The sequence below is a fragment of the Cuculus canorus genome, chromosome 25 (assembly GCF_017976375.1).
Source record: "Cuculus canorus isolate bCucCan1 chromosome 25, bCucCan1.pri, whole genome shotgun sequence".
Taxonomy (NCBI): domain Eukaryota; kingdom Metazoa; phylum Chordata; class Aves; order Cuculiformes; family Cuculidae; genus Cuculus; species Cuculus canorus.
This window is the reverse complement of record NC_071425.1, coordinates 6,594,027-6,609,588: the sequence shown is the minus strand read 5'-3', so window position 1 is coordinate 6,609,588 and position 15,562 is coordinate 6,594,027. Positions and strand designations below refer to the sequence as shown.

The following is a 15,562-nucleotide window of genomic DNA, read 5'->3' as shown; positions in this document are numbered from 1 at the left end:
TCGCCATCCCGGTTATTTCACATCCTGGTTCACTCCCATCCCGGTTCTCTCCCATTCCATTTCCCTCCCCATCCCAGCTCATCCCCATTCCGGTTCTCTCTTATCCTGCTCCATCTCCATCCCCATCCCATTTTTTTTCCCCATCCCAGTTAATTCCCATCGCGATTCATCCCCATTCCAGTTCTTTCCCACCCTGGTTCTCTCCCATCCCTATTCTCTCCCATCCTGGTCTGTCACCGTCTTGGTTCTATCCCATCCTGGTCCACCCCCATCCTGTTTCTCTCCCATCCCGGTTCCCATCCCGTTTCTCTCCCATCCCGATTCCCACCCCAGTTCCCATCCCGGTTCCTATCCTATTCCTCTCCCATCCCATTCCTCTTCCATCCCGGTTCCCATCCTGATTCCCATCCCGTTTCTCTCCCATTCCATTCCTCTCCCATCCCATTTTTCTCCCATCCCAGTTCCCATCCCGTTTCTCTCCCATCCTGGTTCCCATCCCAGTTCCCATCCCAGTTCTCTCCCATCCCGTTTCTCTCCCATCCCAGTTCTCTCCCATCCCGGTTCTCTCCCATCCCGGTTCCCTCCCCGTTCCTCTCCCATCCCGGTTCCCATCCCGGTTCTCTCCCCTCCCGGCACAAAGGGTTAAGGCTTTGCCCCGAGGCTCCTCCCGGTCCCTCCCCGCTCCCGCCCAGTCCCGTTCGCAGCCGCCGCCCGTCCCGACCGCTCCACCGGGGAACCGCGGGCACCGGAGGCACCGAGGACACACACCGGGAGCAGCGAGGGTACCCGGGAAACGGGGGGCACCGGGAGCACCGGGGGTATCACCGACATTGGGGAACCGGGGGTGCCAGGAATACCGGGAACACCGGGGGGACTTGGGGAATAGGGAACACCAAGGGTACCGGGGGCATCACCGACACCGGGGAACCGGGGGCACTGCGAGCCCCGGGGGCATCAGCAATACCGAGGAACTGGGGGTACTGGGGGCACCGGCAGCACTGGGAGCACCGGGAGTACCGGAACACCGGGGGTACGGGGGTACCGGGAGCACCAGGAGCATCAGGAACATCACGGACACCGGGGAACCGGGGGTACCGGGAACACGGGGGGTACTTGGCGTGCGGGGAGCACCGGGGGTACCGGGAGCACCAGGACCATCACCGACACCGGGGATCTGGGGGACCAGGGAACCGGGGGTACCGGGGGCACTGGGGGTACCAGGGGAACACGGAGCACCGAGGGTACCTCTGACACCGGGATAATGGGGGTACTGGGGAACGGGGGAACTGGGAGTACTGGGAGCACCAAGGGTAGCAGGGGCACCGCCGACCCCGGGGGATCTGGGGGTACCGGGGGTGCCAGAGGCATTTCCAATGCTGGGGGAACTGGGAGCACTGGGGAATGGGAACACTGGGGCACCTGTGTTACTGGGGAAACTGGGAGCACTGGGGGCACCTCTGATACTGGGGAACTGGGAGCACTGGGGGCCCCTCGAGACCAAAGGAACTGGGAGAACTGGGAGCACTGGGGCACCTCTGACACCGGGGAACGGGCTGTGGCAGCCCCGCACGATGATCTGCGGCAGGAGGGCTCGTCCCACCGAGCACCCCGACAACTCCAGTGACCCCCGACGGCCCCCCAGAGCCCTCAAGAAGATGGGTGAGTCCCGGTGCTACTGGGTGGGCTGGGAACACTGGGGACGCTGGATTGGAGGGGGAACCGGGAGGGTTCTCCTGGCTTGGACGGACCTCAAGGTGATGGGAGCCCTATGGCAGGAAGAGTCGCCAAGGTGGATGGGGACCACCATGGCAGGGATGGTGTTCTCCCTGTGTCCCCAAGGTGGATGAGGTCCTCCATAGCACGGATGGTGTCCTCCATGGCCAGGGGGACCCCCATGGCAGGGAGGGTCCCCAAGGTGGATGGGGACCCCGATGGCAGAGTTGGTTCCTTGTGGCTGGGAGAGGTCCTCCAGGTGAATGGTGACCCACACAGCAGGGAGAGGTCCCCGAGGTGGACAGGGTCCCCAGTGACAGGGATGGGGTCCTCCATGGCCAGGAAGGTCCCCATGGCAGAGAGGGTCCCCCTGTTTGAAAGCAGGGAAGGGTCCCTGTGGCTGGGAGGGGTCCTCATGGCAGCCCTGAGTGTCCCTGTGACCATATGTCTGTGTGTCCATGTGTCCGTGTATCCCTGTGACCATGTATCCAACTGTCCCTGTCCCTGTGTCTCTGTGTGTCCGTGTGTCTGTGTTCCATGTGTCCCTGTGTCCCTTTGTCCATGTGTCCATGAGTCTGTTACCCCCTGTGTCCATGGGTCTGTGTATCCCTGTGTCCCCATGTCCATGTGTCCCCATGTCCATGTGTCCCCGTGTCCCCATGTCCATGCATCCACTCCCCATACATCCTTGCATCACTGCATCTGTGCATCCTTCTCTCCCTGCATTTCTGTGCACATGCATCCATGTATCCACACATCCCTGCATCTCTATATCTATGCATCCATGTGTTCCTGTAACAGTGCATCCATGTGTCCACGTGTCCGTGTGTCCATGTAGCCATGCATCCATGTGTTCATGCATCCATATGTCTGTATGTCCATGTGTTCATGTGTCCGTGCATCCATGTGTCCGTGCATCCATGTGGCTGTGCATCCAAGTGTCCATGTATCCGTGTGTCCGTGTATCCATGTGTCCATGCATCCATGTGTCCATGCATCCATACACATGTGCAGCCATGACCCCATGTGTCCGTGTGTCCACCAATCCTTGTGTCTCTCCATCCTCATACCCACATCCCTGTATCCATGCATCCATGTGCTTGTGCCTCCCCGTGTCCATGTGTCCATACCTGCTCTCTCCCCATGGGCAGGATGTCACCCTGCGTGGTGGCAGTTGGTGACGGTGTCCCTGAGGCTGTGGACGGCTCCGGATGTCCCTGCTTGGCCCAGGGGCGGCGTCTCCGGCCGGAGCCGGGACACGGACACTGGGGTGGTTTATGGAGTGGTTGCCAAAACAAAACAAAACAACCATGCTTGGAGAATGGATGGAAAAGTCCAAGCCCTGCTGCCAGCCTGGACACAGCCCATGAGTCCCCGAGGCCACCACGTCATCGTCCTGGTGCTTCCCACACGGGATCTGGGCGGCTTTGCTGGGATTTAGCAGCTGTGGGAGCAGGGCTGGGCCACCACGCTGTCCCCCGGACGGCCACACCGTGACCCAGAGCAGCTGCTGGCAGGGGCTGGACTCTGTCCTCTCCTCTTTGTCCCATCCCACCCTGTCCTACCCCATCCCATCCCATCCCATCCCATCCCATCCCATCCCATCCCATCCCGTGTGTCCCATCGCGTCCCATCCTGTCCCATCCATGCCTTGATATCCCACCCAGTGCCATCCCGTTGAGTCCTGTCATCTTTGTCCAGCCCAACTCTGTCTCCTGACACCCCACCTGCTCCACCCTGTCCTGTCCCATCCAACCTGTCCCATCTTGTCCCATCATCTCCTGTCCGTACTGTCCCATCGTGTCATACATACGTACATACATCGTGTCATCGATGTCCCAACTCATCCCATCTCCATCTCCTGTCCATCCCATCCCACCCCATCCCACCGCACTCCACCTCATCTCGTCTCGTCTCATCTCATCATCTCGTCTCGTCTCATCTCATCTCATCTCATCTCATCTCATCTCATCTCATCTCATCTCATCTCATCTCATCTCATCCCACCCCATCCCGCTCCATGCACACCCTCAGAGCCCCCAGTACCTCCCAGTGCCCCCCAGTACCTCAGTAGCCGTGCAGGTTGCCCATGGCCTGGTTGCCCACAGGTCTGTCGGAGGACGAGGACATCCAGCGGATGCTGCGGGGCTCCCTGCTCTGGAAGATCAAGTCTCGGGGGGGCTTCGGGGAGCGGCTCTTCCGCCTGCAGGAGGACGGGGCCACCGTCTGCTTCGAGGGGGGCTTCAGGCGCACTCGCTCCCAGCAGAGCTGTGAGTGCCGGTGCTGGGACCGACCAGGGATGGGGCACCTCGGCCCATGTCCTGCACAGCTTCGAGCAGCACGGAGGGGGTGGGACGGGGGCAGTGACCCAAACCCACCCACAGGGACCCGGGCACGATCTGCAACCCAGAGCCCACCCAGGACCCAGATCCCACCCCAGGATCCAAATCCCACCCTGGGAGTCATATCCCACGCAGGACCCAGATCCCACCCCAGATCCCACCCCAGACCCAGATCCCACCCCAGGACCCAGATCCCACCCCAGACCCAGATCCCACCCCAGGACCCAGATCCCACCCCAGATCCAGATCCCACCCCAGACCCAGATACCACCCCAGGACTCAGATCCCACCCCAGACCCAGATCTCACCCCAGGACCCAGATCTCACCCCAGGACCCAGAGACCCACTCAAGACCCAAACGCCATCCTGGGACCCAGATCCTCCCCTGGACCCCTATCTTGGAATAGACTCCCTTCTGGGCACCTGTCTGGGATCAGACCCCCACGCAGGACCTGGATCCCCACCCAGACCTCAACCTTGGACCCAGATCCCGTTCCAACACCTTCCCCGACCCCTTGGAACCGGCACGAGGTCCCATCTCCATACTGGCCAGCCTTTATCCTTGCTCCCTGATACCACCCATCACTTTCCACCCTCTCCTCTGCGGTGGTTGCCCAGCTCCGGCTGCGAGAGCTCCATCCCCCACCACTGTGGTCCTCATCCCCAGGCGACAGCAGCTCCGGTCCCGTCTCGCCTGGGATTAGTGGGTTAAGCCCAGCTGCGGCGTCAGCAGCATCAACACCACCCAAGCCCTGATCCTCTGGGACACAAAGGGGACAGGCAGGGTGGCCATCAGCAGCCAGCAGGAGCTGCAGGACGTTCACGGGTGGAAGAAACACCCGGGGAGCACCTCAACAACCCACCACTGCGCGTGTCCCCACAGTCTCAGTGATGCACATCGAGGGGGTACGTGAGGGCCACCAGTCCGAGGGGCTACGAAAGTACGGGGCCGCCTTCCCCGAGCGCCACTGCTTCACCCTGGTCTTCAAGGGCAAGCGCAAGAACCTCGACTTGGCTGCCCGGGGTGAGGAGGACGCCCGCCACTGGGTGCAAGGGCTCACCAAGCTGATGAAGCGGCTGCAAGCCATGAGTCAACCGGAGAAGCTTGACCAATATCCTTTGTTGGAGCGCTGGTGGCTTGGGGACAGGTTGGGGATGGCCATGGGGTTGACACTGGGTCGTTTCCTTACCCTGGCATAGCTGGATCCATGGGGTCCTGCAGCGAGCGGACAGGAACAAGGACAACAAGATGTCCTTCCGGGAGGTCAAAAGCATGTTGAGGATGATCAACATCGACATGGATGATGTCTACGCCTACAAGCTCTTCAAGGTACCTGTCCTGCACCCCACCAGCCTTTGTCTCCCACTGCTGTCACCGGGAGGGGACGCTGGCTCCTTCCCAAGGGCAGAGAACTGCCAACTCGCTACAGCTCCCCACCACCACCAGTGGTTGGGGCCACCACCAATGGTTGGGTCCCATGATGAGCAGAAGCTCATGGGCGGGTGAGCAGTCACCTCCACTGCTGTGTGGCTTCTCAAGGTGTGACATCACCTCCCCTCATGGATGCTGCTCCAATGGGCATCTTCCAAGGTCCCTTTCCACCTGGGGAAGCTGAGTCACATGGCTCTGCTCTGCTCCATCCCAGACTGGAGGGTCAGTGAGCTGTGGATGGGGGGACAGAGGGGACGTGTCCCCACAGCCCCCGAGGCACAACCCAAGGCTGCACCCTTCCCCAGGGACGGGGGACAATCCCTGAGGTGGGGCTGTGGTCCCACCAGGAATGTGACCGCTCAGGCAACGAGCGGCTGGAGGGTTGGGAGCTGGAGGAGTTTTGCCGACGGCTGCTGCGGCGGCCGGAGCTGGAGGAGCTCTTCAGGCGTTACTCTGGGGAGGACCACGTCCTGTCGGCTGAGGAGCTGCAGGATTTTCTACGGGACCAGGGCGAGGACAGCAGCCTGCGCCGGGCCCTCGGCATCATCCACACCTACGAGCTCAACGAGACCGGTAGGGACAAGGGCAGCCAGCTCAGCGGTGGCGGTGGGGTGGTGGGATGGGAGCTGCCAGAGCCAAGGGAGGTCATGGACAGTGTGTGGATGGGGCTTTTCTTAGTGATGTCACCCTCACTGAGTCCTCCAAGGTTTGGGTGAGTGTCCCCATGTCCCTTCCCTGGTGTCAATGGTCCAACACGTGGCCTTGCTGGTCCCTGGAGGATGTGGCATTCAAGGGATATGATGGTGGGGGTGGACAGCAGGTGGACCTCCGTGTCTGCTGGGTGATGTAGTGCCAGGCCTAGCGTGAGTGTGACGCTGCCGGGGGACCTCTGTGTCCTTTGGGTCTCACAACGGGAAGGTCCAGGGTGACTATGGTGCTACAAGGACAAGGTGGGAATGGAGCACCTTCATGTCTCTTGGGTATTACAGTAGCAACACTAGAGTGGGTGTAGCAGTAGTAGGATGGTGGACACCAGGCTGGGGGTGAGACACCAAGGGGACCTCCACGTCCCCTGGGTGCCACAGTGCCAGGTCTGGGGTGAACGTGGTGCTATCAGGACAGAAGATGTCAGAGTGGGGACAGGGAAGCTTCACATCTCATAGATGCCACCATGCCAGGTCCAGGGTGAATATGTCACTAGAAGGATGAGTGACATCAGGATGGAGATGGGGCACTCAAAGGAACTCACATGTCCCCTGGGTGCCACAGTGCCAGCTCTGGGGTGACCACGGCACCGTTAGGAGATAGGGGACATCCAGGTGGGGACAGTCCCTGGGGTCCCACCCCACCGCTGTGTCTCACAGCCAGGCAGCAGGACCTGATGATGCTGGACGGCTTCATGATGTACCTCCTGTCGGCCGCCGGTGACATCCTCAACCAAGAGCACACCAAGGTGCACCAGGACATGAGCCAACCCCTGTGCCACTACTTCATCTCCTCCTCCCACAACACCTACCTGACCCACAACCAGATTGGTGGCACCAGCAGCACCGAAGCCTACGTCAGGTGGGTGCTCCAGAATCATAGGATCATTTGGTTAGAAAAGACCTTTGAGATCACTGAGTCCAACCATACCTGTCCACTACTGAACCACCCCTGAGCACCTCATCTGCCCGGCTTTTAAGCCCTCCAGGGATGGGGTCTCCACCACCTCCCTGCGCAGCCTCTGCCAGGGCTGGAGGACCTTTCAGTGAAGATTTTTTTCCCCGATGTCCAATTTGAACCTGTCCTGGGGCAGCGTGAGGTCATTCCATGCCTGGATGTTCCCATGGTTTGAGGGTGGCCCAGGGACTCACTGGGAGGTGGTGTGGTGGCAGGGCGCTGATGGCAGGATGCCGCTGCGTGGAGCTGGACTGCTGGGAGGGCTCTGACGGTGAACCTATTGTCTACCACGGCCACACTCTGACCTCCAAAATCCTCTTCCGCGATGTCATCGAGAGCATCCACGACTACGCCTTCAAGGTGAGCTGAAGAATTGGGAGGGCCTTGATCAGGAACACGATGAGGGGAATGGTTTTGAGCTGAATGAGGGGAGATTGAGATGAGATCTTAGGGAGAAATGTTCTCCTGTGAGGGCGGGGAGGCCCTGGCCCAGGGTGCCCAGAGCAGTGGTGGCTGCCCCATCCCTGGAGGGGTTCAAGGCCAGGTTGGATGGGGCTTGGAGCAACCGGATCCAGTGGGAGGTGTCCCTGCCCATGACAGGGGGTGAGACTGGATGGGCTTTGAGGTCCCTTCCAATCCAAACCATCCCATGGTCCTGTGGGATGAGTGGTGAGTGTTGTCCTTGTCCCCAGCAATCCCCCTACCCTGTCATCCTGTCCCTGGAGAACCACTGTGGGCTGGAGCAGCAGGCCACCATGGCCCGGCACATGAAGGCCATTCTGGGGGACATGCTGCTGGCACAGCCGCTGGAGGGGCAGGACCCCCACAGCCTCCCGTCCCCGGAGGTAAGGACACCCACCCACCCACCACAGTGTCCCCATGGCCCCTCTGAGCCCTGAGCTTGGCCCTTCTCCCCACAGCAGCTGAAGGGGAAGGTCCTGGTGAAGGGCAAGAAGCTGCCAGAGCCATGGCACGAGCCCCGGGGTGTCACCTCCCTCCCAGACTCTGAGGAGGAGGAAGAGGAAGAAGAGGAAGAGGAGGAGAAGCTGGAGGAGGGAAGAACCTGGCAGGTAAGGAGCTCTCCCAGGGATATGGTGCCAGGGGACCATGGAATCCAGGTGGTGCTGGAGGACCATGGCATCCCAGTGGTGCTAAGGGACCACCGTGTCCCAGCATCCACCAACACAGCCTTGCTCTCTCCTCTTCCAGTCACTGCAGTCGCTGCAGGAGGTCAAACCTCTGCCGGTGAGTCAGGTGATGGAGGTGGGCAGGTGGATGGGTTGGGTACCACGGGGGTGGCACGTGGCTGTCACTGCCCAGCAGAGAGGACAGAGTTTGGGCACTCCTTGGCTGTGCCTCCCTCTTCCCTTGTCAGTCTGAGTGCTCCATTTCTTGGGCTTTCATCACACTGGGGTCTCCATTGCCTTGAGAAATCCGTGACCTTGGGTTTCCATTCCTTTGGGGTCTCCATCATCTCAAGAGTGACACCTTGGGGTCTCCACTGCCTCAGGTGGGGTCTCCAATGCCTTGAGGTCTCTTATTTTGGGTTGTCTATAACCTTGGGTTTTCCATGATCTAAGAGTCTCAGTCTACTTGAGTTCTCCATCATCTCAGGCTCCATCACTCCATTGCCTCGAGTTCTTCATTGCTTTGGGGTCTCCATTGCCTCAGGTTCTCCATGACTTTGGGGGTCTGTTAACCCTGAGGTGGGCAGGTGGCCCTGACACCACGGTGTCTCCCTCAGGCTAAGGACGTGTCACAGGTGGCCCCGGAGCTGTCGGCCGTGGTGGTGTACTGCCAGGCTGTCCCCTTCCCCGGCCTGGCCCACGCCCTGCACCACCCCCGGCCCTGCGAGATGTCCTCCTTCAGCGAGAGGAAGGCTCGGAAGCTTATCAAGGAGGCGGGTGAGGGTGACAGGATGGGGACAGGGACAGAGTGGCTCCATGCTCCTGACCTCACTGGGACACAGGGCGGTGCTGAGGCCAAAGGGCTCCATCCATGGGGTGGTTCCACAGGTGGTGGCTCCAGCCAGGTTCTCCTTCTCTGGTGGGACTGGGGTCTGGTGCAGGGGTCAGGGCGAGGGTCACAGGTCTGGGGTGTGGCATCTTGGTCCATGGTTAGGTCTAGGGCGCTGGATTAAGATCTGGGTCAAGGTCCAGGGACAGAGGTGAAGATCTGGGGTCAGAATCTGGGATCCAGGATCAGGGTTGGAGATCCAGATAAAAGGGCTGGGGTCGAGGGCCAGGATCCAGGGTCAAGGGCTGGGTCCAGGGTCTGAGGTCTCGGATCAGGGTCTGGAGGTTGGGGTTTGGAGACTGGAGTCCAGGTTCAAGGTCTGGGGGCTAAAGTCAAGATCTGGGGTCAGGGTCTGGGATCCAGGGCTGGGATGAAGATCTGGGTCAGCATCCAGGGTGTGAGGTTTGGGGTCAGGGTCTGGGGTCGAGGTCCAAGGCTGAGGTCCCGGGCTCGGGTCTGAACCCCGGCGTCCAAAGTCAAGGTCCAAGGTCGAGGTGCAGGGTTGGGCTCTGAACCCCAGGGTCTGGTTTTAGGGTCCAAAGACAAGGTCCAAAGTTGGGCTCTGAAGCCCATGGTCTGGTTTGGGATCTGGTTTGGGGTCTGGTTTGGGGTCTGGTCATGTTCCGGGCTCCAGACCCTCCCAGCCGGGCAGGTTCCATCCATGTCCCCAGGCACACGGGTGCTGGCAGAACCTCGGTGGCCGCTTGTAGGACCCCACAGCAGCCCTGGAGGTCCATGTGACACCCATGGGTGCAGCTCAGCCGTTTCCCCAGGCCCAGCGCTGGTCCGGTTCCACAGCCGGCAGCTCAGCCGCGTCTACCCGCTGGGGCTGAAGATGAACTCCTCCAACTACAACCCCCAGGAGATGTGGAATGCCGGCTACCAGCTAGGTGAGACCCCACGGGGGACACTCCATGACCTGGACACCCATCTAGAGCCATCCCCGGCCCTGATGCCCCATCCCTTGTCCCTGCAGTCGCCCTCAACTTCCAGACTCCGGGCTATGAGATGGACCTCAACACTGGGCGCTTCCTGGCCAACGGGCGCTGTGGTTATGTGCTGAAGCCCCCCTGCCTGCGCAGCCCCCCCGGAGAGGGGTCCCACTGTCTCGCGCTGCGCGTCAGGGTGAGGCCACCTGGTCCCCCCAGGTGACACCCATGATGTTCCCATGCCCATCCAGATGCCACCTTCATCCCTTTTCCCAGGTGACCCCAACCCCACCTCCAGGCAGGTGCCACTCGCACACCTTCTCCTGGGTGACACCAACCCCACACCCACCCAAGTGCCACCAGCCTCTTCTCCTGGGACACTGACCCTGTCCTCACAGCGGTTTGGGTACCATCCATGTCCCTACTCCTGGGTGACCTGATGAAGTGTCAAGGCAGCCACGTCCCTTCTCCTGGGGCCACCAACCTTGTCCTCAAACCCAGCCATATGCTATCCAGGTCCTTTCTCCTGGGGACGTCCACCCTGTCCGTAGCCATGTGCAACCGATGTCCCTTTTGGATGACACCGACCCTGTCCCCAAACCCAGCTGGTATCAGCCATGTCCCTTCTCTGAGGTGGAACCAACCACCTCCCATGTCCCCTTACCCAGCCATGTGCCACCTGTGTCCCTTCTCCTGCCCCATGCCACCGGCCCCTCTGTCCCCAGGTGATCACGGCGCAGCAGCTGCCCAAGCTGAACCGGGACAAGGGGAGCTCCATCGTGGACCCCTTTGTGCGGGTGGAGATCCACGGCGTCCCGGCTGACTGCACCAAGCGGCAGACCCACCACAAGCTCAACAATGGTGAGCACTCGTTCGGCCACCACAGTCTGGCCACAAGTCCTTGGGGACACTGCAGGAAACCCAATCCTTGGGGACACTCAAGAGCACCCAGATCCTTGGGAACCCCAGGGCACCCTGATCCCCAAGTCACCTGGTCCTCACGGGGCACCCCAGGGCACCCAAATCTTCCAGGGACATCTGAGAGCACCTGGATCTTCAGAAAACCCCAGGACATCCTCATCCCCAAGGCACCCAATCCCCAGAGACACCTGAAGGCACCTGGATCTCCAAGGAACCCCCAGGACACCCTGATCCCCAAGCTGCCCGATCCTCATGGGACACCCCAGGGCACCCAATCCTTGGGGACACTCAAGAGCACCCACATCCTTGGGAACCCCAGGGCTCCCTGATCCCCAAGGGACCTGGTCCTCCTGGGACACCTGAGGACACCCAGATCTCCAGGAAAGCCCAGGGCACCCTCATCCCAAGGCACCTGGTCCTCCTGGGGACATCCAAGGGCACCCAGATCCCTGGGAAACCTCAAGGCACCCTGATCACAGGGCACCTGGTCCTCATGAAACACTCCAAAGCACCAAGATCCCGGAGACACCTGAGGGCACCTGGATCTCCAGGAACCCCCAGGGCACCCTGATCTCCAGGGTGTCTGATCCCCAGGGACACCTGAAGGCACACGGATCCCTGGGAGCACCCCAGGGCACCCTGATCCCCAAGGCGTGGTCCTCATGGGACACCCTAGAGCACTGAGACCCTGGGGACACCTGGGAGCACCTGGGTCTCCAGGAAACCCCAGGAAACCCAGTTCCCAGGGCACCCAAATCCCAGGACACCCAGTCCCCAGGGCACCCAGTTCCCAGGACACCCAGTTCCCCGGACACCCAAATCCCAGGACACCCAGTTCCCACTACACCCAGTTCCTGGGACACCCAGTCCCCAGGACACCCAGTTCCCCGGACACGAGGGCTCCCAGTCCCCCTGTCCCCCAGCGCAGCCACTGCCCAGTCCTCCCAGTCCCCCCAGTGCCTGTCCCCACCAGCAGCTGGGTCCCAGCTTGTCCCAGTTCTCCCCAGTGCTGCTCACTCCTGCCCTCCAGGATACCCAGTCCAAGCCCAATCACCCCCATTTCACCCAGTGTAGCCCAGTACGGACCCAGTATGAACTCAAAGCTCCAGTATATCCCAGCCTGGCCCCAGTATGACCCCCATTCCCCCAAACCAGCCCAACCCCAGTATACCTCATTGCAGCCCCAGTATGATCCCTGTTTCCCCAGTATAACCCAGCCTCAGTATGATACCTCTTCTCCCAGTATACCCCATTCCAGCCCCAGTATGATCCCCATTCCGCCAGTATACCAAAGCCCCAGTATGGCCCATATTCACCCAGTATGATCCCCATTCTCCCAGTATAGTCCAGTCCAGCCCTGGCATCACCCGCATTCCCCCAGTAAAGCCCAGCCTAGCACCAGCACGACCTCCATTTGTCCCACTACATCCCATCACAGCCCCAGTATGGCCCCTGTTCCCCCAGTATGGCCCAACCTGGCCCCAGTATGACCGCCTGCTCTCCCTGTATAGTCCAGCCTGACCCCAGTATGACCCCTGTTCCCCCAGTATAGCCTGTGATGACCCCAGTATGACCCCCGTTCCCCCAGTATAGCCTGTCATGGCCTCGGAATGACCCCTGTTCCCCCAGTATAGTCCAGCCCAGCCCCAGTAGGGTCCCTGCTCCCCAAGTATAGCCCAGCTCAGATCCAGTATGACCCGTTTCCCCAGTATAGCCTGTCATGGCCTCGGAATGACTCCTGTTTCCCCAGTACAGTCCAGCCCAGCCCCAGCAGGGTCCCTGCTCCCCAAGTACAGCCCAGCCCGGCCCCAGTATGACCCGTTACCCCAGTATAGCCCAGCCCAGCCCAGCCCCAGTCCGACCTCTGTTCCCCCAGTCTGACCTCTGTTCCCCCAGTATGACCCGTTCCCCCAGTATAGCCCAGCCCAGCCTGAGTATGATCCCTGTTCCCCCAGTACAGTCCAGCCCAGCCCCAGTAGAGTCCCTGCTCCCCCAGTATAGCCCAGCCCAGCCCCAGTATGACCCCTGCTCCCCCAGTATAGCCCAGCCCAGCCCCAGTATGACCCCTGTTCCCCCAGTATAGCCCATCCTGGCCCCAGTCTGCCCCAATCCCCACCTGAGCGCAGTGCTGGGTGAAGGCAGTCGCTGTGTCAGGGGTGGTAGGTGGCCCTGGTGGCCCTGGTGGCTGTGGCCATCCCGTGTCCTGGTGCCGCAGGCTTCAACCCGCGCTGGGACGAAACGTTGAGCTTCGAGGTGCGGGTGCCCGAGCTGGCGCTGCTGCGCTTCGTGGTGGAGGACTATGACAGCACCTCCTGCAACGACTTCGTGGGCCAGTTCACCCTCCCGCTGGCCAGCGTCAGGGAAGGTGGGTGGGTGCCACCCCTGGGGACAGGGACGGGGACGGTCCCCCCATCCACTCAGCGCCCGTCTCTGTCCCCAGGCTATCGTCACGTCCATCTGCTCTCCAAGGACGGGGCGTCCCTGTCCCCCGCCACGCTCTTCGTGCACGTGCGATGCAAGAGCCTGTGAAGTCCCCGTGGTCCCGTCCATGGGGTGGGCACCCTCCTGCGCCACAGACACCCTGCTGCCTGTGTGGGGACAGCTTGGGGACACCGCTTGCCTGGCCACAGTGACAGCAGGGCTGGGTGAGGACCTCAAGGGGATGGTGGACCCCAAGGGGGTGAGGAAACCCCTCCATGTCCCATAGTGCCACCCCATCTCCTGGCTTTGATGCCCCACTCCTGTCCCAAGGGGACAGTGATGCTGTGAGAACCAGGACAGGGTGGCCAGGCCACTGATAGCCCAACACAGCCCATAGAGACGGGTGATAGCAACCTCCAAATGTCACCACCGCCAGCCATGCTGGTCCCTGACCAACTTGGGTTGCAAGGATGGTACCATCACCATGAGGTTGGCCAGGGAACCCTGTCACCATGAGGTTGGCCGGGGGACCCCATCACCGTGCACTCCCCAAGAGGACCCTGTCACCACGAGGTTGGCAAGGGGACCTTGTCACCACGTGGTTGTCCAGGGGATCCTGTCAATGTGCACTCCCCAAGAGAACCCTGTCACCACAAAGTCGGCCAGGGGACCCTGTCACCATGCGCTCCCCGAGGGAACCCTGTCACGAGGAGGTTGGCAAGGGGATCTTGTCACCATGTACTCTGCAAGGCGACCCTGCCACTGTGTGCTCCCCAAGGTGACCCTGTCACCAAGTGCCATGCGATGTGAGTGCCACCCCATGCCTGCGGCGTCGCGGCTTTGCTTGGCTGGTGGCCATGTCCCTGACCCCTGCTCCAGCGCCGGACACACATTTACACCCCGGTGTCAAGCCAGTCCAATAAAGGTTTTATTTTAACAGAGCCTGTCCCAGTGTCCTTGTCACCTCTCAGGGCCCCTTGGGGTGAAAAAAGGGCTGAGCTCCCACCCTGGGGAGGTGCCAGGCACCCATGGGTGCTGCACCCAAGGGGCACAGGGTAGTGAGTGCAGCTCCCCAAACTGCCGTGGGGACAGAGGAGGGTCCCACCGCCACCCCCACGCCCCCAGTCCAGCCTCCCCCAGCCCCAGGGAGGAGACACAGAGCTACTTGCATAGGTGACACAGGGCCCCGAGCAGGGGGGACGCGATGGCGTGGCCGGGGGGGGACGGCGTGACGGGTTCCCGGCCCCCAGCTCCTCCCCAGGTCCAGGCCAGGGTGGGCAAAGCCCCTCAGGGTCCGTGGTGCACCACAGGGTGTAACGGGGACACAGTGGGACGGGGACGCTGGGAGTGCATAGACAGGGGCTTGGCCTTGGCGCGTGGCTTTGGAAACCTTTGGCTGGGAGGGCAGGAGCAGCTCGGAGCTCTTTGTGGCCTTGGTTCATGTCACGGCAGGAGGTTCAGGCTGCTGGGGCACTTGTTTCCCAAGACATCTTGATGGGATGAAGGGTTTCCATGAAAGAAAACAACTCTTTTTACCTTGGAGGTTCCCGCAGCAGAAGATGTCGAGCCTGGTGGAAGAGGCGCCGGGGTGGCTGGAGAAGCTGAAGGCCTGGGGCAATGCCAATGGCAGGGCGGTCACTAGCGTGTAGAGCCATGTTTCTACGCTTCCAGAGAAAAGCAGCTGAGCAGAGCGCCCCAAGGAACGACAGCAGTGATGGAGCATCCCATGGACATCACGAGGGGTGGCACAGAGGAACAACCTCGAGAAGTCTGAGCAGAGCAGGGTGCACCAGGTGAGCTCTGGTGGCAGCGAGGACCAAAGTCCCTCCAGATCTTCGGGCGTTGCTGCTCTCACTCGTTGAGCAGAGAGGGTTCGAGTCTCCGAGACTGAGGAGAAGGGACAAGGCAGCGCTTGCACAAATAGCCCTTAGAAAGAAATTCCATCCTCCCGCTCCAGGCACCCGCGGGAAGGACAGAGTTTAATGGAGAAGGGAGCAAACCGGGGGGAAAATGAGCTGAGCGTGGGACAGAGCCCCAAAGAGCCTCCAGGCTGGCAGGAGGGCTCGGCAGCCACCGCGGTGCTCCACAACGCCGAGCCGTTGGGCACAGCAAGCATCTACCTCGGT

The 15,562-nt window shown here is 61.3% G+C and overlaps 1 protein-coding gene across 1 annotated transcript; it reads left to right on the top strand.

The window, feature by feature from the left end:
• The first annotated feature begins 691 nt into the window (after positions 1-691).
• Positions 692-15,513, top strand: PLCD3 (phospholipase C delta 3). The gene is made up of 17 exons (XM_054088234.1): positions 692-782; positions 1,563-1,659; positions 3,822-3,983; positions 4,939-5,167; positions 5,256-5,385; positions 5,835-6,060; positions 6,852-7,053; positions 7,365-7,509; positions 7,842-7,994; positions 8,070-8,219; positions 8,359-8,394; positions 8,894-9,053; positions 9,939-10,055; positions 10,142-10,290; positions 10,820-10,955; positions 13,231-13,380; positions 13,456-15,513. The coding sequence occupies exons 2-17, from the start codon at positions 1,572-1,574 to the stop codon at positions 13,542-13,544; spliced, it is 2,322 nt and encodes a 773-aa protein (XP_053944209.1). The 5' UTR covers positions 692-782; positions 1,563-1,571; the 3' UTR covers positions 13,545-15,513.
• The last annotated feature ends 49 nt before the right edge of the window (positions 15,514-15,562 follow it).

Excerpts from the sequence above, each read along its gene's own strand:
- PLCD3 (XM_054088234.1), top strand. The coding sequence starts at position 1,572 with ATGATCTGCGGCAGGAGGGCTCGTCCCACCGAGCACCCCGACAACTCC. Across the intron at positions 5,168-5,255 it reads CAACCGGAGAAGCTTGACCA|CTGGATCCATGGGGTCCTGC; the intron begins ATATCCTTTGTT and ends ACCCTGGCATAG. Across the intron at positions 8,220-8,358 it reads AGGAGGGAAGAACCTGGCAG|TCACTGCAGTCGCTGCAGGA; the intron begins GTAAGGAGCTCT and ends CTCCTCTTCCAG.